Source organism: Callorhinus ursinus, unplaced genomic scaffold (assembly GCF_003265705.2).
Source record: "Callorhinus ursinus isolate GAN/ISIS: 27379988/994484 unplaced genomic scaffold, GSC_fseal_2.0 scaffold2, whole genome shotgun sequence".
Classification (NCBI taxonomy): domain Eukaryota; kingdom Metazoa; phylum Chordata; class Mammalia; order Carnivora; family Otariidae; genus Callorhinus; species Callorhinus ursinus.
Genome location: NW_027397064.1, coordinates 34,284,048 through 34,306,128, shown reverse-complemented (window position 1 = coordinate 34,306,128; position 22,081 = coordinate 34,284,048). Strand labels below are relative to the sequence as shown.

At 38.7% G+C, this 22,081-nt stretch overlaps 1 protein-coding gene across 10 annotated transcripts in view; it reads right to left on the bottom strand.

The window, feature by feature from the left end:
• Positions 1–22,081, bottom strand: part of SATB2 (SATB homeobox 2) — a 252,709-nt gene that overhangs the window by 40,361 nt on the left and 190,267 nt on the right. For all 10 annotated transcript variants that reach the window (XM_073880632.1, XM_073880639.1, XM_073880605.1 and 7 more), the window contains 2 exons: positions 17,434–17,646; positions 12,868–13,023 (listed from right to left, as the gene is read on the bottom strand). In XM_073880632.1, the coding sequence (XP_073736733.1) occupies positions 12,868–13,023; positions 17,434–17,646 (369 nt within the window). The remainder of the gene's footprint in view (positions 1–12,867; positions 13,024–17,433; positions 17,647–22,081) is intronic.

The window sequence follows — 22,081 nt, the reverse complement described above, 5'->3', positions numbered from 1 at the left end:
AATCACTTAGGACAAACTACAGGCCTCGTTATGGACTGTGTGCTGTCTGCCATCAGTCTTTAAGAAGTGTGGTGCTCAATTTGCCCACTGACATGCAAGGTCCTGACCTTGAAGCTATTAGGGAGCAGATTAGACACAAGTGTGATCATGTGTGCAGACATAAGCAAACCAAATTAATTTCTGGCACAGGGAGGTAGCCAGCAAGACCCTGTTCTTTGGGCACCAGAGAACTTCCTCAAATCCCTGATGGTGCTGAGCTAATAGCATGTTTAAGGGAACCCGGTTTTGAAGATAAAGCACATTCATGGTATTTAGAGGGTTATTAATCTAGTTTCCCCACAAAGTGTTTGCTTGGCTGATCAGATTAAGGGATGGAGCCTTCAACAGTGCACCCCCACCACAGCAGGCCCCAAGAAATCTGTGATACTTCACAGCCTTGGACATATTGCACCATGTGTACCCAGCTGCTTCAATAATTAGCTTATGAATGTATCAGCTGGTTCTGTGATTTTTATAAATAATAACTAACCTACAGAGCAGAAAGATTGTCAAGAGCCTTACGGTAGCACAAAATTACAAGGTGCTCCTAACTCTAACTTGCTCTTCCACTAAAGGCCGATATTCCCTACGAGTGGCACTCCCGTGATGCCATTTCTAAACATTTATTTTGCATCAGAAATGGAGATGTATGTTTGTCCGTTTTCTTCATGGCGACCATAATTTACATTCCTTTTGCTCTGACTCGCGGCTCGTTTCACGTATCTGAATGCTTACCTTCCGGAAATGTATTCTTCCACCCCACTTCCTGCCTCACCCTCCATCTTTTTGTTCACATGATGCTTCCACCAGCCCATGTGGGATGCTTATCTCTGTTTTCTCAATGGGGTCTCTTATTAGCTTGTTTGGTGGCTAATGAATGTGTGAGAAAGTGCCATGCTGCTGCATGAGCACACACGTATGTAACTGTGAGCGAACCCACCACAGAGGAGATAAAGAGTCTCCACACTGGGATTTTTTTCATTTATATAATTTTTGCATGCCGTCCAAGAAAGTTTTGCAGTATCAGGAAAAAAAAAGTGTAAATGTCAAATAAAACAGTGACAGATGACAGTATTCTCTATTGAATAGCACTGTTTCTGTCGTGCATGTTCAATGGGAACTCATGAATTATTAATAAACAAATCTCCTTTTTCTGTTAAAAATCTCAAGTAGGTTTTTTGTTGTTGTTCCCTGTGTGTTATGTGGAGAATTCCAGGAGAATTATTTTCGTTTCAGAAATGCTGATACAGAAGTTTATCTGATTTCCAGCCTTGGTCAGCTCTGTGAGCAGGCACCATGAACTGTGGGGTGCATACCTCTCTGTGATTTCTCTTTTAGGCTGGCTGTAAGTTTTGACCAAAGGTTAGCTGAACATTCATATAGTCAGTTTAGCCCTTCTAGTATGGTAAAACTGAGGCTAAGTGAATTATAGCTAGGAAGCTCAGAGTATTCAACTTGGAACCCTGACATTAAGTGACTGGGTTGCCTTTGGGCACTTTGCTACCCTCTTACAGCTTCTGGGATATAACGGTAAAAGGAGGAGTTTACAAAAGATGGTCTCTAAGTTCCCTTTCCAACTCTACATTCCATGATCTGTTACCTTGTTATCCGTCAGAAATAGATAATAATTAGCCATCAGGGTTAAAGTACAAAGAAGAAGCTACCTTGACCAAGAGATTAAGGGCAACATCACCAGTGAGAACATATGCACATCATGAAGCCTGTGGTATGAGGCACTGCAAAGAACACAACCCAGTATCTGCAGCAGTCTTGCTAAAAATGCACAACGTCAGTTGAATCATGACAAACCCAAATTGAGAGATGTTCAGCAAAATAACGTATCGGTATTCTTCAAATTGTCATTAAAAAGAAAAAGAAGAAGAAGAAGAAAAGAAAAAAGGAAGAAAAAGGAAAGACCTAAGAATTGTCACAGACTACAGAAAACTAAAGAGAAATAGTAACTAAATGCAGTTCAGTCTCTGGATGGGATCCTGGCAAAGAAAATGCTCATTAGTGGAAAAACTACTGAAATTAGAATAAACTTTTTAGTTTAGTTAAGAGCATTAAAACAATGTTAATTTCCTGGTTTTGATAATTGCACTATGGTGATGTAGGGTGCTAACATTAGAGGAAGTTAGGTGAGGGATATATGGAAACTACTATTTTGCAACATTTCCGTGAGTCTGAAATTTGTTAAAAATAAAAAATGTTAAAAAGTACAAAGCACACCAAACTTACATAGAAAAATATACATGGAGTCTAAGTGTAATGATGCCAAGGAATTTAGGATTAAAACTCTTTTGCCTTCAAAAATCTGAACCCAGAGAAGGAATATAAGTTTAAAGTTGCATCCTTGCAATAGATGGTTAAAAGAGTCCTTAAGCATTCAGTGCGTAAGTAAATAATAACTACAAACATCTCATTTAACCATCTAATCAGCCTCCTAAACAACGGTCGAAAAAACAACTCTGACCACTCTTTCCAACTATGAAGGTGAGGCGACACACAATCCATGTGTTCTTGAAAAGTATGTCAATCTAAATTTACAAAACAAATCGTGTTGCAAATATATTAGGACTCCTTATGATTTGAAGAAATGTGGCATTATTTCTTTTTAAAAGGCCAATGATAATCCCATAGTTGATCTTTTAGTGAGTTGATAGTTTTATTAAAGATTTACCTAAATGAGATACCCCTTCGTTCCCAATTCAAAAGCATTAAGAAAGGCAACAATAAGAACCACAATTTGCTCCTGTTTTTCTTTCATGGCCTTGTCTGCCATCAATTCCTCTATCGACTCTGTGCTCCAGCCATTGTGAATTACTCACAGACTCTATGGTTGGTATCTCCATCTCCATGCACGAAATGTGGGGTATATATCTACCCATCTGTATTTCTCTTTAGTTTTAACCAAAGGTTGGTTGAATAGTCATATGGTCAGCTTAACTGTTTTAATATGGGAGAACCGAAGCCAAGTGAATTATAAGTATTTGAGCACAACTAATACTGCTCATGTTACTGCCTTGGCTGGAAGGTCTCATACTCAACTTTCTATCCCCCTGTGAGAAGCTATATTCCAAAGCTCAGCTGACATGGCCTCACCTGACCTGTAAGAACTGTTTGCTCACTCCTGTATGACTCCAAAGCATTTCGCTTATACTCTTCTACAATTTGATGATGATTATTATTCTAAGTGGGCATGTGTGCATCCCCATCAGAACGGTCAGCTTCTTGATGAGGGTGGAGGGAAGGCTTGGTTTCTTACTCATTTTAGCATTTTCATAGCATTGTGGTTCCTTTCACATCAAAGATGCTTAATACACGCTCATTAGATTGAACTGAAATTATCTGAGTGCATAGAAATTAGCCTACTGGAATGTTATAGTTGGAGAGGGGCCCTGCTTCTAAGAAACCCTGTCAATGTTCTGAGGTTTGTTTTCCCATCTCTAATACATGAATATGATAAAAGGAAACAGGGTGATCCAATTTACGTTATATATTTATGCATTGTATATAATATGTAAACGCAAACAGTGACAGGTCTCTCAGAACATTAATTAGTCTGTAATCTTGTGTTGAGCACCCATCTACTACATGCCATGCAATGTGCTAGTATGTTACATATGTCGTTTGTCTTGATTATTTTTACAACAAGGTTAGTTGAGATCATCAGCAAGGAAGTATTCTGACTATGAAACTCAGGAAGAATATCATCATAGAAAATGACATATAAAGTGGATCTAATGACATATAAAGTGGATCTTAAAGGTAAAGACGGATTTCACCAGGTGGGGCAGGGAAGTGATCAGAAGCACATTCCAAGCGGAGATAACATTATCAACAAATGCAGAGATTTAGAAAATTATCACATCCCAGAAATGTAAAGCAACTTTGTGGGGCTAACGCAGTCTAGAAACAGAGGTGGCGTCAGATTTTAAAGAATAATATGCAAAGAAATTTCATCTTAATCCTATGGGCCATGGGAGCTATTGAAGGCTTCTAAATGATATGACAAAGAATTAACTTTCTTTTTTCTTTGTTCTGCTTTCCCTTCCTTTCTCCCTCATTCCTTCCTAACAAGAAGTCCTTAGGGAAGACTATGATAAAGTCAAGAACACCACTTATCCTAGTCTAGATCTTTTTTTTCTTTCACAGCAAAATCAGGACCCACAGTGGCCTGGTAATAGTAGAGTACATACTTCATATGCTTCACCCAATAGGAGTTTTCATTCTAACAAAAAAATGACACATTTTGTAAACACCAAGCTATATCAATCATTTAAAAAGAAACTGTTCTCATCATTTTAACCCTTGTCTTTTCTCTGTGTGTTTGTTGTTGTTGTTATTCATATGAGAATTTTTTACAGCTTTCCAAGATTCAAAATGAATCAGGAAGGGTAATATCCCATTATTTCAGTTCTAGAAAATGTTAAAGGTTTAAAATTTTCAGGTAGACAATAACTGAGCGTCATTCTCCAAACTACATACCAAAGGCTGAGAATGTCCAAATAACCAGGGAGGTCTTTCACAAAACAATAATACGACCAGTGTTTGAGTTTGCACCCCAACAGAAATGGCTTTGAATCCCATAAACTCCAAACCTTACCCTTAAGTGACAGGGGGAGGGGAAGCAAACGGGAAGACAAGGGTTCCTGTCCGTGGTACTGAAATGTTAGTGTGTACTAAGTTACTTGTTTTCCTACCCCAGGACACTGGTAATGACTCCAACTTCTCCCATGTTTTTTTTTTTTTTCCTTAAAAAAATTAAGGTTTATGTTGGTGACAAATTTCCTAGTTTTTCTAATATTTCAGAATAAATACAAACCAGGATCTGCTTAGCAACAAACACAAGTTTACAGCCTAGTCTGATCTACAAAGAGACAGATGGAATAAATAACCGTCCCTGTTAAGTAATTTGTACTTGCCTTGAAGGCAAGGCCTTGTCACAGTCATGTTGTAGTACTGTGCTGTTCAATGTGCCTAACACAGAGCTGATAAGTGAATTCAATCTACAAATAGTAAGTACCCTCCACCCCCGTGGCCCCTCTAGGAACTCCAATGAATGAATAAGTCAGCAAATGAACAGTTCTTCAGGAGAATGACTCAAAGCTTCTTGCACAGAGATGTAAAAGGCCATTTACTCACCCACATCCTCAATACAGAAAATGTCAGCATATGTAACCACAAGGAAATGTTTTCTGAGTGCCTCAAAAGAAAATTCATATTATTAACCACAGACAGTCGCTTTCTAAATGGAAGCACATAAAGTCCCCAAACAAACTTTTGTAACTGCGAAGGATTTCTCTTCAGCTGGTTGAGATTCTTCTGAAGTGTGAAATGAGCCAGATAATATTCAGCTCTTGTTTCTTAGTCACCAAATTCTCTTTTCATGAATCCAATAAGTGTCTATTAAAATAAATAAACCCCCTAATGATTCAAGATAACCTAATCAAGAACACTGAAATGGATAAAAGGCTAACTGCAAGGGAGACTTGTCAAGGGCTTCAGTGACTCCCTGACGGTGAGGTCATCTAACCCTGAAAAGGGTTTGTGCTAAGCATCTGGTTACAGTTCAAGGTTAATTATTTTATACCTTGAATGTGGTAAGTAAAAATGATCGGCTTCTTTTTGTATATTTCAAAACTATACACTAAATTCTAAACTATTTTCAAGGGAACCAATTTTCAGCTGTCTCTGGGCATGTCCCTCACATTTCTATGGATGTGTTTGTAAAGATTGAATCTGTAATTAACAGTAATGAAAATTTTATTTCAGAACAGCTTCTTAACTTCTGTTATGGAGGGCTCAAGACAAGAGTGGATTTTATAAAATCTTGTTGCCCTCCTTACTAAAGATACAAGGGATAAACATAGCTATAGAATAATGTGGAAATTTGGTATGATTTTATACAAATATGTACACAGATACATACATGCATACATGGGAACGTGCACCTGAAAAAGCCATCCGTATTTGCCAAAAAGATAAATGAATCTCGAATCTTGTATTTCTCCACTTAAATACTAGAAAGGTATTAGCAGCAAAATGTGCTAGGCTGAACCATGAAGCAGAAAACAACCAACTATTTCCAGTTCCTGACTTCAGGTCCAAATTCTGCATACCTGTGATGTAATACTATATATTTTGCAAACTGCCTCAAGAACTTGTTAAGTGCATGGGGGAAAAAAACCAGACACAGCAGAAAACTGTGAATGAGACTTTTTTTTTTTTTTTAAAGATCAGAGCTGAGACCAGAGTAAGGCGAGCAAACAACTAATGTGCAAAATTTCAGGAGTGTGGCTCTGAAAGTGTGTGCCTCCTTAAAATCTGCACCAGCTTGCCTCACCCTGGTCTTGGCCCTGTGAAAGGAACATGATTCAACAGTTTCTACAGCAAAGTGGTAGGAACTCTTCATAGGTACCAGCATTCTCCAGCTGTAAGAACCCTGTTATAACCCAACGTGCTCTTTGTAAGAGGGCTGGGAGAGTTTGGAGAAGTAGTTTTAATATGTCAACCTGATTTGCTTCACATGCAAGCTTCCAAAGGTGCTGTGTCATGACCTGGCAAAGTAACTATTTCTACTGCTATTTCTGCAATAGATAAAGATGTGCTTAAAAGCCACATAGAAACATGAGTGATGGGTAAAGGTATCTCACATTTTAAGAACTGCATATGAACTCCGTGATTAAACTTCATGGATATCTAATTAAGGGTTCCCTTAAAAGTCATTTTAGGGCATGAAACATTAACATAATTAATTGTAGGGACAGTAAAAAGAACCCAATTTCTCACTATCAGGTTGATATAAAAACTGAGATCTTGAGGGAATTTCTGCTGATAATCTCTCAACAGAATGTAATCGCTAGAGATTATGCTGAGGAAAAAAAGGCAGAAGATGAAGGGCTCAATTTGATGCTTAAACATCATTGTGTTGACTGCCTACTTTAGTTTAGCACTTGGGGATGCTGAGAAATCTAATTTCATCACTACTTGGCATAATAACTTTTTCAAATGGTAATTGTAGTGTATATTTCATTAATTTTTTTTCATTTGAATTTGGTGGATAGCCCTGAAATTGTAGTAAACATGCCCCAACTGACAAAAGGAGAAACTGCTTCTTGATGATTTGTCAATATGGTTACATTACAAAGAAACCTGCCCAGCAGGAAGGGGCAGCAACTCAGGCTAGGCTGCGTGCTGCCTCATTTTAACCTGTCTTACGTGCTAGATATGAGATAGCAAAAGCAAAATCATTAGGAGTGAGACTAAGACCACTGACTCATTTTACATAGGGTATCGTATGGTTATTACTTCCTGTCACTTTTTATACCAGAGAGATGCGGCAGCCAAACCTCTACTTCCAGTAGCCTGAGCTATCCCAGCTCTAATAAAGCCATTTCCATAAAGGGAACCTAATAAGAGAAATGTCAAACATCTTTCTGAGCAAAGTGGCAAAACCTTGATCTTTGTATGGTATTTTCTAAAGGCTAAGAAACTAGTAATGAGATAAAAGGTAATAGTAATATTTTATACTTTGTATATTTACTCTCCTACATGAAAAGTTGGCCTTAAAAAAAAGAATTATAGTTTTAACTTGTCACATAATGATGTGTTGCACAGTATGATCTTGATTAGGATACAAACATGCATGTGCACATCCATTCACACACTACACATTAGAAGGATTCTAAAATGTGAATAGTAACCATGTCTGCACTATAGAATTTCAGGTGATTCATGTCTGTACCTTTATACTTTTCTTCATTTTCTACATTTTCTAAAATGAGGATGCTATTATTTAAGTAATCATAAAATAGAGGTTATTTCTTTAAAAAAGAAATATGTACAACTAAATTGTGCCTGGGACATTTTAAAGAGACACAAAAGCAAAGATTAATGTGGTAACCCCTGACCAAATGAAGGACACGTTAGCACATACACTGAATGTGATAAAAACTCCAACAGCAAAGAGCGATAAAAGGAACAAACCAAATAATATATCCGTTATTTTTCTTTATATAAAATTGTGTATCTTTCCTTCATTTTTGCTTTATTTTAAAAGGACCTGCCATGAAGAGCTGCATATTTTAAATCATTCAGCCCGTTAAGCAAATTAGACCATTATAAGGAGAGATTTTGTGATAGGGAAGAAAGTTCATAAAATATGAGTTTGTAATCTACATCTAAAGTATAAGTAGCCTTCTACTTAGGAATACAATTTATTAAGTCAGTAGGAACATGGAACACTTCTTTTTTCTTTTGGATAGAAATGTTTAAGTGATAAGTGATAAGGAAGGAATAAAGGTCAGTACACAAAATGTACTTAATGTACATGAAGCATAGAACATACTGAAACCCAATCACCACGGAGAACACAGCTTCTATAGAGAAAAGGATGTCAGAATTGTGTACTGGAGGCCAGAGACTCATCTTCCCCAGCTGCAGGGGGATCATGATGATGGCTCCCTCTCTAACTTCTTTGTGCAGGAAGAATAAGGACTCTCCTATCCCTGATCCCAGTGCTAGCTGGGACTGGGAAAGTGTGTGGCAGGGAGGGGAACTCCAGGGTCTTTAAATCTTGGTAGGGATAAGGACATGCTCACCAGAAAGGCTCCCCACCCCACCCTACCCCCAGGGTCTCTGTTTGTTCCCAGATGACTCCCTCTGGGGCTGGCCCTGTCATCAGCAGCATCTGAGATTTCACAACCAAGTTACTGATCTCTCCTCTTTGCCGTGTGCCAGCCTTCCTCTACTTTCCTCCTGCAGAAAGCAAGCCCCCCTCACCACCACCAAAAAAAGAGGGAAGTAAACCCAGTGCCCTTTTAAAGTTTTTGTTCGTTTGTTGGCTTTTATTTTTTTTAAATGGGGACAAGGGAGAACAGAAATTGAAATAAGCCCCTTCCAGTCTTCCTACCTACTCTATTCTCACCCAAACACAGTAGGAAAAGGCAGTTATGGGTAGAGTTGGGTCTTTGGGTACACAAATAATAAAGATTTACTCTCCTTGCAAAACACACACACACACACACACACACACACACACACACACACACACACACCCAAAACAAAAACCTAACACCAACTTTAGATCACTGTCAGCATTCTATGAGCTGAAGTACTGCAGACTATAAAAAGGAGAAGAGGTCAGTATATGGAGAAACAGGGAATTCGTTTCTGGGGAAGGGAGCAGTAGGTGTCAAGGGAAAGAAATGTGGCTGAAGACGCTGTCACAAAGCACTCGGCCAGCCCTGGAGGGTTGCAGCGGGCCACTGCATCTCCTCTCCCCATCTTTCCACTTCCCAGGTCATGTGCGATAAGCTGCAGTTGGGGAGGAAGGGGGGGAAGCCACCCCACAGAGTGTAAGAGCAACAGGGAGATGACAAGGAGCTCCTGCAGCCACTCAGACTGCACTCGGGGACGTTCATTCCCTGGTAGCCCTTTGCATGTAAGGGTCACACTGCAGTGATCAGAAAATGTCCTGTATGACTTTAAATTATGCCTTCTACTAAAGACCCCTCCTACTAAGGTCTCCTATTTCAGAAAAAAACAATCACCAAATAGAGTGTATACTCTCCCATGAAGACCATCAACAATCTGAATATTTTGAAGAAAGAAAAAAAAAAAAGATTATCCTCAGAATTCACATACATACACACACACACACACACACACACACACACACACACACTGATCCTAAATTGAAATGAAGGAAAAGTTAAAGGTGAAATAAATCTATATGCACAAGCATACCTTTTCTTCTTACTGTTTTCTTCCACTTTTCCTTCTTTGGCTCCTTCTCTTTGTAGGAAAGAAAGGCAAGGGCAAATAGGAGACATTCAGAGGAAGTGGATGATAGACCGGCCATGCATAACAAAGGAGCTAGAGCTGAGCTGGACAAAGAAGCCTACAAAGGCATCTTGATGTAACCCACACACTAAGGAAACACACACACACACACACACACACACACACACACACTCTCTAGTAATATACTGTCACCAGTGAGACCACAGACGAAACTGCACAAGGTTGTCATCCTTGCAACCCCTTTTCCGAAGCCCTCCTCCCGTTGTGTCCCTAAACACTTAGAGCCCTCAGGCACCATCTTGGCCCACCACCCTAATCTCTCTAAAATTTTCCTTTCGTTTTTTCTTCTAACTCTCATTCAAAGCTTGCCTAACACAGTTATAGGTATTATTCTTAATAACTGATGACAGGAATTCACATCAATGAGTGGATGAGGTTTAATGGAGGGCTTTTTTTCTATTTTAAAAGAAATGTAAAACGGAAGGGAAGGGGTTGCTACGCATATTTGAACTGGGCCTTCAAGGTTCCAAACCTACTCCAGATCACGAGAGTTCCTAATTAAAGGTTCTTCTAATTTCACCTCTAAGAGAAGAGAGAGCCCTTGCTATTCTGCCTCACTCCCAAGAAATTACAATTCTTCCAAAGAAACAGAGAGAGGGAAGAAAGAAAATGCAGGAGAGGAAGAGAATATCTTTGTATTCTCCATCCTCACAATCCAATAAAGAGGGTGCGGCCACTTCCCACTGCAGCTTGGAGAGGCTAAGTACTTTGGCCAAAGGTCCACTATTAGTCACACACAGAAACACACACACACAGAAACACACCTTATGGATACATGCCAAATATATATGCAAGGTACCAAATTGTACAATTAATTTCACGAAATATGCTCTTTATGAAACAAATGCTGGTACGTACAAAAGGGAGTGAATATCTTACGTTGCCTTTGAAACTATCAGGTAAGTGCACTTTGCTGGGGGGGTACCATTTTTAAAAATCTTAACACCTGATTTGCCAATCTAGTCAGCTATCTATCTATAATAAGGTTCCCCATTCATAAATGAGAATGAGGTCACTGTCCCAATGAAAAAAGGTAAAACCTTAAAGCACCTTATCCCCACAGAGGCTCAATCTCACCCTCCAACATATTAATTCCCAGAACTACATTCTCCTCCAGATTCCACAAAATCAGGGTTACTGAGTTCTTCAAGGGGGGGATCAAAAATTTGGTGAGCCAAGCTTATGCCAACTGGCAGATACAGCTTTCAATCAGCCACCTGAATTATTTTGGGAGGCTGGAGGCATCACCATTTCCAAAAGCCATAGTGCCAAGTCAACAGAAAGATTACAGGCAGTTTGAATCAAGCTCTCAGACTATGGGCTTCAGTTTTTCTTCAAAGCTGCTTATGAAAGAAGAACTGAGTGAAACTTTGGTATTTACGTCAAGTCACGACTAAGGGGTAGGTTTGCAAAATCAATTGTGTAGCTTTTATACTCACTGCACATTTACCACATATGTCCTTTATTACACAGTGGAAAACCATTAAATGCACAGTAGTTTTGCCAAGTGGCATTATGCATTTAACAGCTTTATTCGTTTAACAGCTCCAACTCTCATTATATTTTGCCATGTGGTACATGGGATTTTATGCATTTAACAGTTTAAGAAGGCTCTATGGTGTTTTCTTTTCATGTATTTCATACTACGGTTGGACATCGTATCTTAGCAAACTGTATTTCAATGATTTCATTGATGAGCAAAGACTAAGAATAACCTGGAAAAATTACTACAAGAAATTAAAAAGGAAAAGGAGTATTTCAATTCTCTTCAAAATTCCTTGATATTCTACTCCTTTCTCTTTATCAACATCTGAAAAATAACTTGTCAGGTTACTGCAAAACTATAGGTAAAAAAGGCTAATCCCAAAACAATATAATTAGTCTAAATACAATATTTAGCTACCTATCATTTTAAAGATGATAATTTAATTTTCATTGAAAACCTTCCTGCTTAATAGAAATACAATATTCAGTAACTCCCTTTCTTTTCAGCACACAACAGAAGATCTGTTAAGGAGATGCTGGACCATTTTACCATTTACATATGTGGGATGAAAACATTTGTCATGCAAGGCCACAGAGGAAATCAAGCTCAGAATCAAAGGACTCTCAAAATTACGCTTCAGCTAACTTTTGTTTCCTCTACCCTGCACTGGATCATTATTCATCCTAGGGATAAATAAGTAAGCACCTCAACCTAACCCATTTTAGGAGAGGGTAGTAGTTGTCCCTTTAAACGAACTGAGAAAGATAGTGGATCCCATCAACTGTGCTGCTTTCAGAAATAAAAAACCTAAGCATCTGCTTACCCTTTTCCCTGGAGCATTCCATTCCCCACAATCCCGGCACTGAGAAATTGTACTGGATAAGCTTCTGTGTTTTTCTGTTATAAATTTTAGCACTCGTTCTGGGGACCCCCCCCAACATGTGTTTTCTCCTGGAAAAAACAACTGTATTCTACACATAAAAGAAACACCTGACATGGCAAGGTGTCTCTGGGGCTGGAGAAAAGAGGTTATTATAACAAAGTCAGCAGTTCCCCTGGAGGGAATATGAGAGGGGATTAGACAAGATTCCAACTGGGTCTCAGGAAGATGCTGTTTTGTACATGCTAAGTTTTGCTCAAATATCAAAAAAAAAAAAAAGAGAGAGAGAGAGAGAAAGAAAAGGGATACATAGCAGTGCTTAGAATTATGAGAGAGAGCATTCAAGGCTGATGCTTTTTAGAAAAAAAAAATCTTTAAAAGAAAAAAATCTGGGTTTTAACTTAGTCTCTATTTTGAACTCCAGTGGGAATAAAAGCAAACTGCAGAGCAAAATGCAGAACATGACAGGTTCCCTAGGGATTATTATTGTTATTATTATTATTATTATTATAGGAACAGATGTATTTTTATTGGTGGGAGGAGGAGAATGGTCTAATTCCAGCCCTTGCTTTCGCTCTTTTAAAAAACCACTCACCTGACTTTTATTTGCAGCCACTTTGGCAAACAGGGCTTGAGACACCTTGGCCCTTTTCATCTCCTGTTGGATCTCGTCATAAATGGCAGCTGTGATGTTGACGTTGGCGCCGTCCACCTTAATGGGGAGGTCTGTTGTCGGTGTCGAGGTTTTGGCCTACCAAGAGACCATGAAAATAATAATTTAAAAAGTGCTGCATTCAGCCCAGCCATCTGTGCAGAAATTACCAAAGGATTTCAGTCAGCTGATGCCAAACTGCATTAGCTACAAAGGGACACTTCCTGTCCATTATTCTAATCAGGTTAATTGTGATTGGAAATAATTGCAGTGCATTCCTATAGGACACGCAGAGTCCTGTCAACCCTGTTGTTTTCCTCACAGTATCTTCGACAGTTCACAGGTAGGATGGCTACTCTGGGCACCAAACTAAAAGCGATCCACCTAACTGCAAAACAAGCATGCAGAACACACATGCAGCTACCTTTTTCTTTCTAAAAATGGCACACCTTGGAGGAACAGCCGATTCTTCCAGAAAAAAAATGAGTAAATGGGTAGAGGTCTCTAAATAATAAATTATTACTCAATTTAATGCACTCCCCCGAGTCTCTCTCATTCTTTATTAAAGCTTTACATATGTCATTTGAGTATGTATGGTTTCTCATCATTATCATCATTATGCTACCCAGACAGTCACCTAATTTCACCTAGGAAATCAGTGGAAATGAAACAAAATTTCATTTCATGAAACTAGGCTTCAGAATGCCTTTGATGTGCCGTTTTCATTTCCTTAAACTCATATTGTGGTTTTATGTATTCTGCCGTGCTCGTTTTAATTGAATGATCTCCCATCAGCTTCAGAGACAAATGAAGGACAATCTAGAAGGTGTTTGTACTTCTTGGGGTTAAGATAACCCTAAAACATTTGCATCTCCATGATCCAAAAGACTGTCAGGAGCATTTACTCTGGTGTATAATGAGAGGGGGCTAGGAAGCCTTCTCAGAACCCACGGCCGCAGGACCGCAAGAAAAGTCACCCCTGATTTTTGGTTCCTGGGCACACCTGGCTGATTTGAACTAAACTGGGTATTTTTCTGTCTCCACTCACCCTAGAATCCCAAACCAAGGCAGTTGTCACCAAATCATTACTTTCCCTCTACGGATGCCCTGAGCTATTCCCCCACTGAGGAAGCAGCCTGCAGATTTGGAGAAAGACCCAGCATGCAGCCTGGACACTGTGGGATCATGCTCCATAGCATCTTGAAGCCGGCGTGAATATCCCAAGTTTCTATGCAGGCTTTCTTTCTGGAGAGTGCTCACTGACTTTTGCATTCTCCTTTCTCCCTGCCCCCTACTATTTTCTAATTACCACAGAATAAATAATAACTATAATGTATGTGGTACTTTTCATTTGCCAGGCACTCCAGAAAGTGTTTTACTTTTGTTATTTCATTTAATTCTTTGAGGAACCTGGTTAAGTTGGGCTTTATTATTTTCATTTTACTGAGGAAGACAACTGAAAAGAAAAGGATACTCAACCTGCTGGAAGGACATGCAGCAGCAAGTGACAGAACCATGATCTGAATTCAAGTGCTTTTGGCTCCAGAGCATTGTCTCAGGATACTGCACTATCCTATCTCCAAAATCTCCAGTTTAGTCTGGGTGCTAAAGAAGATGCAAACATCTTCTTGCCTTCTAGTTTGGGGTCTTCTCATAATAATCCAATTTTCTGTCTTTTTTTTTTTTAAAGAAAGTCCTTTATCTTCTCAAAATTTCTAGTTAATCTACCGTGCTTTTCCTGTTAAGTACTTATTTTAGTATATCAATCCCACCTTTCTCAACTGAAATTTCTTCATCAGCCTCACTGACTATTTCATCTTACTTGATGGGTCAAATCTTCTCTAGAACGCTCAGGGCTAAAACAGAACCCCTCAAGGCACTATAATATATGGTTAGGAGCCCATGCCTTCCAATCAAAATAACCAGAGTTCAAATCGTAGCTCTCCAACTCAGTCATGCAACCTTACACCAGTTATTTAACCCCCCAAACCTCAGTTTTCTCATCTGTAAAATGGGAATAACCACACAAAATGGTGAGGACTGAATTCATGCAAAATGCTCACAGTACCTGATACACAGCAAGTGTTCAATAAATGATCATTCTTATCTTTATATTGTTGTTTTGTCGTTGTTAAGTACATCAAGAAATACTGGCCCACTCAAAGATTATGAGAAGGGCCTCTGAAGGTTTAATTTAACATTTTAGATTTCTTCCATTTGTTTTAAACCAATAGTAAAGTGTTGATGGGTTCTGGGAAATGCTCTCCATCAACCTACGTAGGCTGCCTGGGTGTTCCAGAATGCTGACTCCAACTAAAAGCTTCATCAGTGGATGCTCCTCTCACATTTGTTCTCACAACGAAAGCTTTACTAAGGATCTTTACTACTGAGATATGTATGTAAAGAAGTTTGAATAGTAGGTAATCAGAAAATGTTTTAAAAGACTTTAATAACTTCCTTCTCTCGATGTTTAACAGAAAAAGAAGAAAGTTCCAGAGAATGTACAAATGCCAGTGATATGACTATATTCTCAAAAAGATTTTATATTTATTTTCAGAAATCTCAAAACTGTGAAATTAAATGATCAATTTCCCTGTTATTCTTGTCCGTAAAGGGCACTTCTACATAGGAATTTTCTAGATGAAATTTTTCTGCTATTCAATAAAGCAAAATACTGACCCTGATTGTTTTCCCTGGTAAACTGCTTTGACTCTGAAAGCTATCAGGTCCTTGAAAAGTGTCTAAGAAATAATCGCACTAGAAAAATATTACAAAGAAGCAGAAAATGAACCACCAAGACCCAGGTTATTTTCTAACAAGTAGAAGTGACTTTCTAAGTTGGTTAAATGGCCATAAAGTATGGCTGGACTCTCTATAATGATTTATTGGGCTTCAAAAGTGGCAAAATTATCGGTGAATTTAAAGAAGTAAATATTAGTGCAAATGAACAACTCGTCCAACTCAATAGCTCAATATGTATGCCCCAAGATTTTAAAAAAATAAATAAAAAGAAAAAAGCTTGGTTACATGCATCCAAAGTAAGCAATCAAGAGACTTATTTTTGGTTTAACAGTAACTAAAATCCATAATTCACCAAAGACTAAAGTGTAAGTATCACAATTTGGCACTGCATGATAGAGAATGATCTTCAGTTAAAAATCTATTGCAGAGCAAAAAAAGTTATGATGTGTGGAAAAAAAATGGATGTACTTGAAAAAGCTCAAATATTTCTACTAGAATAAAATTCTGTTTCTATGTTTAATCAGTTCCTTGGAACTTATTAGAAAACACTCATAACACCAAAATCATAGTATCTACGCAAAAAAAAAAAAACTTTGGTTTCAAACTACCCATTTTTCTGATTTGTACAAATGTGTACCTGTTAAACATTTGTTTCGAGATATAACTTGCAGGCATCCTAGCAACAGTGAATGAGATGGCTTTAACATCAATCTATTGGCTAGTAAGAGTTTGGGGGAAATAGAAAGTAGACTATAAATGAATGGGCTCAGGTGTGAACTGGAAAGATCGCTTGGCTGACTTGAGACCTTGACCCCTTTATAAAGTTAGGATCTCTGAAGCACACAGCATTACTAGATGTATGTACACATTTGCAGGAAGACCAGATCAGAATGCTTTTAAAGTGCAGAAAAATGAGGGAAGGAAAGCTTACTCATCGAGTTCTGTAGGGAAGATGACCCTAGGAAGGAAAATCATTAAGGCCTACTTTCCGGGGCGCCTGGGTGGCTCAGTTGGTTAAGCAACTGCCTTCGGCTCGGGTCATGATCCTGGAGTCCTGGGATCGAGTCCCACATCAGGCTCCTTGCTCAGTGGGGAGTCTGCTTCTCCCTCTGACTCTCTCCCGTCTCATGCTCTCTCTCACTCTCTCTCTCAAATAAATAAAATCTTAAAAAAAGAAAAAAAAGAAAAAAAAGGCCTACTTTTCACTACTACTGTGTTCTAAGGGATCACTGAATGATCTCCCAAACATTCTGATCCAGCCGCTGCACATACATGCTTCCACCACACAGAGATTTCTCCCCCATTTTGTCTTTTTTCAGATTGTATAAAGAAGAGTTTGGATTACTCTACTTGTCCCCTGCCTACCAACACCCCCATCCCCCCTCCCTGCCCAGTATCCAAATAAATATACAGTTTAAGGAAAAGCAGTGTCCTTGCTATGCAAACTCAGCTTCAATTCAAATCCCCTGGCCCCATCTTAGATAGCTAAGCAGCTGTGTGCACACATTCTAGAGCCTACCCATCCACCCACTCCTGCCCCTTCTGTGTGGAAGAATGGTTCTTTTCTAAAGGGACAGGAATACCATATGACACAGTAAAGGATAACCACTATTACATGGTCAGAGGTTCATATCCTCTGACCAACATGATCAGTGAATCAAGAAATCCTTGAATTAAGCCTCTTAGTTTTTGAGAGAAACACAGATTCAGTGAAGGCAAGATGTTTCCAAGGGCAAGAGTGAAAAGTCAGTGGAACAAATATCTCACCTGAGGGGTTCGGGAGGAGCTGGGACTGCTAGAGGCTGATGAGACCATGCTCACATTGGGGTTCATGCTCCGCTCTCTCTCGTCCTGGTATATGCGATCCCGCTCCACTTCCGGCAGATTGAGGAAATTCTGCATGGCCCTCAAGTTTACTAAAAGAGACTGAGAGGCTGTCCGAGGGTCTTCTTCCTTACGCAAAATCTCAGACAACAATCCCTGATTAAATGGAAAAAAAACAAAAACAAAAAACAGGCTAAGTCATATCTGCCGGTGTGTGTGTGGTTTCCATCATCTGCCCCCCTCCCCCTTTATTTGTTTGGTGTAACCAGCTGGCTGTGATGTCAAGAACCTCAGTCTAATCGCTGAGGGTTCTCCAGCAGGAAGATTTTGTGGGAATGTGCTTGCCTTCCAGGGCTGTGCCTTATTCTGGACTGTTCTATTCTGACACTTTATCATCACTGTAATAATCGTCAGCATACAGAGATGCCAGCTAGCAAGGTAGGCGCTCGGAAGCCTTGTGAAACTGCAGTTACCACCAGGTGCCTCCTACAAGTATTTCAGGAACTGTTAGAACTCTCTCTGCTTGAAACTGGGAACACTTGGCAGTCCTGCTCAGCTTTACAAATCTGCCAAGTTTGGTAAATTTAGTTCCGACATTTAAACAGCATGGGAGATTTACATCGACTTAAAAAAAAAAAAAAAAAAAAAGGTTGGGTTTATTTTTTTTTGACCGGCCACTGTTATCAAAATAGATGTTTCTGAAAAAAAAAAAAAAAAAAAAAAAAAAGACACAAAGCAAATGGCCATAACTTGTGTTAACCCTCTGATAGTTTCCCAATCCACATACATAATCGGTATCCTTGTATATGTACGTGAGGGCACCCAAACCTTTCTTCCCCCCCTGGAGGAAGAAGCTCTAATCCCACCATTAAAACAATGGAAATACTGCCACATCTGGTGAGGGATCAGAGCACACATCAGAGACTGCCATGTATGGGCTCAGATAATTTCTGAATATGTGACTCATCCATATAGAAAGCTTTAAATAGGAAGCTAGTGTTTTCATGTGTTCTGATGGCAGGGAACTCACAAAAAAAAGGAAAATGTTGATGAGTCTAGAGAAAAGAGTATGCACTCAAGAAAAGGGCTGGAACACAGAAGTAATTTGGGCAAAAACTAAACCATGTCTATTCTGCACTCTTGTTAGATTATCACACAGAGGCACCACTTTACACCTCCAACTCAGGGCATCTCTTCTCAGGGCAGTATGAGACCAGAGTCTAGGATTATCCTCCAGAAAGAGCTAAAATGTTAACCTCTGTATCTTAGAATACATGGGGCAACTCCAAATTGTGAAAAGTAGATGCCAAAGACATTTCCACTGAGGGGAATGTTAATGCAAAGAAAACACTATCAGGTTTGTAAAATATGGCTTAAATACAAAAAGATGTTAGATGCAAGAAGAATATACAACCTCTGGTTGGGCAGAAATCTTCAGGGTAAGATAGGGAATTTTTAAAAATAAGTAATGCATTATAATGTAGTGAAGCAAATGTCACAAGAATGTGCATCACTCGACTATCAGCACTCCAAGGAGGTAATCACCAAAGTATCATGTAAGACAATTTATAAGGAATCTACAAGTAGTATGCCACACGATAGTTCTGAAACATGGGTGTCATGTTGCTTTGATTAGAGAAGTCTTTGTAAATAAGAATAAAATATGCCATACAATGAAGCTAGCAGAAATGTTAACAAATGTGTGTCTGTGGGCATGCATGCCCAAAGAAAGGAAAAGGTAGGACATAAATGTGAAAATACTATATTGGTAAAATGATTGTAAGAAAATCCAGATTTCTTATCATGCTTTTAAGAAGCAAGAGACATTTGTCTTCCAGAAAATGTTATACAATCTAGGTATGGATTCTTTTTTTGATATTAAAAGTCAGTTCTGCCTTAAGTTATCTTACTTTCTACTTGCATTAAGCAACTTGAAATATTAATAATGAATTTGTCCTAAGATAAAAATCTCCAAATTAATATGTAGAAAGGTAAGAGGGAAGTGGATTTAAAATCAATACCAATAAGACACTAAGACTGATGTTTCCTGAGCTTTCTAAATGAACTCTGCACATACAGGACGAGTTGGTCCCTTCCTCCTCCTTTTCTTTCTCTAGTATAAGCAACTTTAGCATTTTAATAAATCTCAGACTACCAAATTTGGAGGAATTTTAGGGGACTCTGCATGGATATATTCTTCATGCTAGTTACGACAATTATACTTACAGTATCTCAAAGGCAAAATTTGTAAAAAGTATTCTTCTGTGAAATTATTTTTGCAAGTGGAGTCCATTATAGTGAAGCTCTTACATACAAAATGGTGAAATAACAAAAACTATTGTTCTAATGGACCAGGTTCAAAATAGCAAGTTTGTTCGTTCCTAATCAATAAAAAAATTATTCCAAAGCACAGAGGTCTTTTACTTGTTTCTTATTTGGCTTGGTCCACTTTATTTTTTTCCCCACACAAATTGTGGAGTTCCTTCCCCTACATTTTTTACATGTTGGACAACCCTAGAGGGAAATGAATCCATCTCTAAGAAAAATCAAGACAAAGCATCCTTGTAAATGACTGCTCATCAGCATCATTTCTGAAGTGAATGAGAGACAATGTTTGTATTTTGAGGGGGCTGGTGGAATATACTGTTGCCTCTGTTTCATTTGCCTAATTGAAGATAAAGTCTCAAACCAACAAGGTGACCATTGCTGCCTCCATGTATTGCCCCAGAGAATGAAAACACTGTTCTAAATTATTTACTTAAAGTCTCATCTGTGTAGCCATGGTCCCAAAGCAGATTCTTTTTACATCAGACATTTTCAACAACAAGTGGCTAACTGGTGAGCACAAAAAGAGTTCTAGTTGTTTTGTTGAGTCTTTTTCATTTTGGTTATTTATGTGCTCTTCACTATTTAAGCTGGAATTTTAAAAAATTTGGTCCAAATTCCGCAGGCTCATGAATGTAGAGTGAATTTATTTAGTTAGCTGAAAATCATCAGGGGGGGTAGGAAATCATAAGAAAATCTATGGCATAATTTACACCACAAACCACCTTATCTAATTATCAAGATAAGTAAATGTTTACCATATTGAAACTGTCTTGAATAGAACATAAATTAATAATTTATCTCACATAAATATTTCTAAAGTCCTTGCCACTATGTTGTCTGGCATTTTAATTATCAGCCAGCCAGGCAGGAGGTGTCACTTGAACATTCCCATTACGCAGCCCGAGATACAGAAAATGCGGCATGGCACCTGGGCGCTGGAAAAAAAAAAAGTACTTTTATGAATAGAAAGGTCATGAATATTGAGAATGTGAAAATTGAGGGAAATTAATAAATTAACCAGGATATTGCTTATTAAACTTTCATATCAGTAATCATATTAAAACATATTGAAAGTATTGAATAAAGTGGTCATTAAGAATTTTCCTCATTGTAGGCAACAGAGCCTTCTCAAGGGAAAGATTATAACAATTCCCAGCATGGTGTTAGCTGAGGTTATGTAAGACCAGGAAACATGTTGACTGAAAAGGAGTAGAGTGAACATCTGCACAGGGAAGAAAGACACCTTGCACAATAGCTCTTGGGTTACAAGCCACTGAAAAAAAGAACGGAGTCCGGCAAAAAGAACCTCAAATTGGCCTTCTCCTTAGCCTTTTTTTTTTTTTGAAGATTTTATTCATTTATTTGACAGAGACACAGCGAGAGAGTGAACACAAGCAGAGGGAGTGGGAGAGGGAGAAGCAGGCTTCCCTCGGAGCAGGGAGCCCGATGCGGGGCTCGATCCCAGGACCCTGGGATCATGATCTGAGCCGAAGGCAGATGCTTAATGACTGAGCCACCCAGGCGCGCCTCTCCTTAGCCTTTTAATGGGGGATTTTGTAAGCTTTATATTATTTCTAGTACCCACAAAGAATATATGACGTTGGCAGAAAATTCAATAAAAACAAAATAATTAAAAGCACAAGAGATAATATAATGCCATCTAGCTTGGTGGCTAATACAGGCTACCCTCCACTCCACAAACAAAACAAAGAATTAGGGCTAATTTTTAAAATGAAAAATTGATATACTTATTATTTCTAGTATTTTAAATAATATTTATTTGCGACAAACTAAATGACCTCATAGTTTCTGAATCTGCAATTTCTGTTGATGAGCTTTCTTGCTTATGTTATTATGATTTCCATATTTCTTCAACAATTTATATAGTTTGCCCCAAATTGTTAGTGTATAAAATACATGCTGACACTCAGCAACGCTTGGGAAACATTACCATGACTGGCTCTATAAAATTTAGTTCTAAGTTTCTGCACTAGCCCTTGAGGCCTTGTCTGAGACAGGTGAGAAATTGCTTATGATGGACCCTTAATTCTTTAATGGAGCAAGAAGAGAACCAGAACCTGGACTGGGTTTTAGGAACACTGAGTCTGAGCCCCTCAGACCTTCTCAGGACTGACAGCAACAGCTGAGGTCATTACTGCCTGGATTTTAACAGACTCTCATTCTTCACATCTCCCAGACTTTTGGTAATTCTGTAGGCTCTATCTCCCATTGATTATCTAGGGAACCCCCAAACTCAATGTAC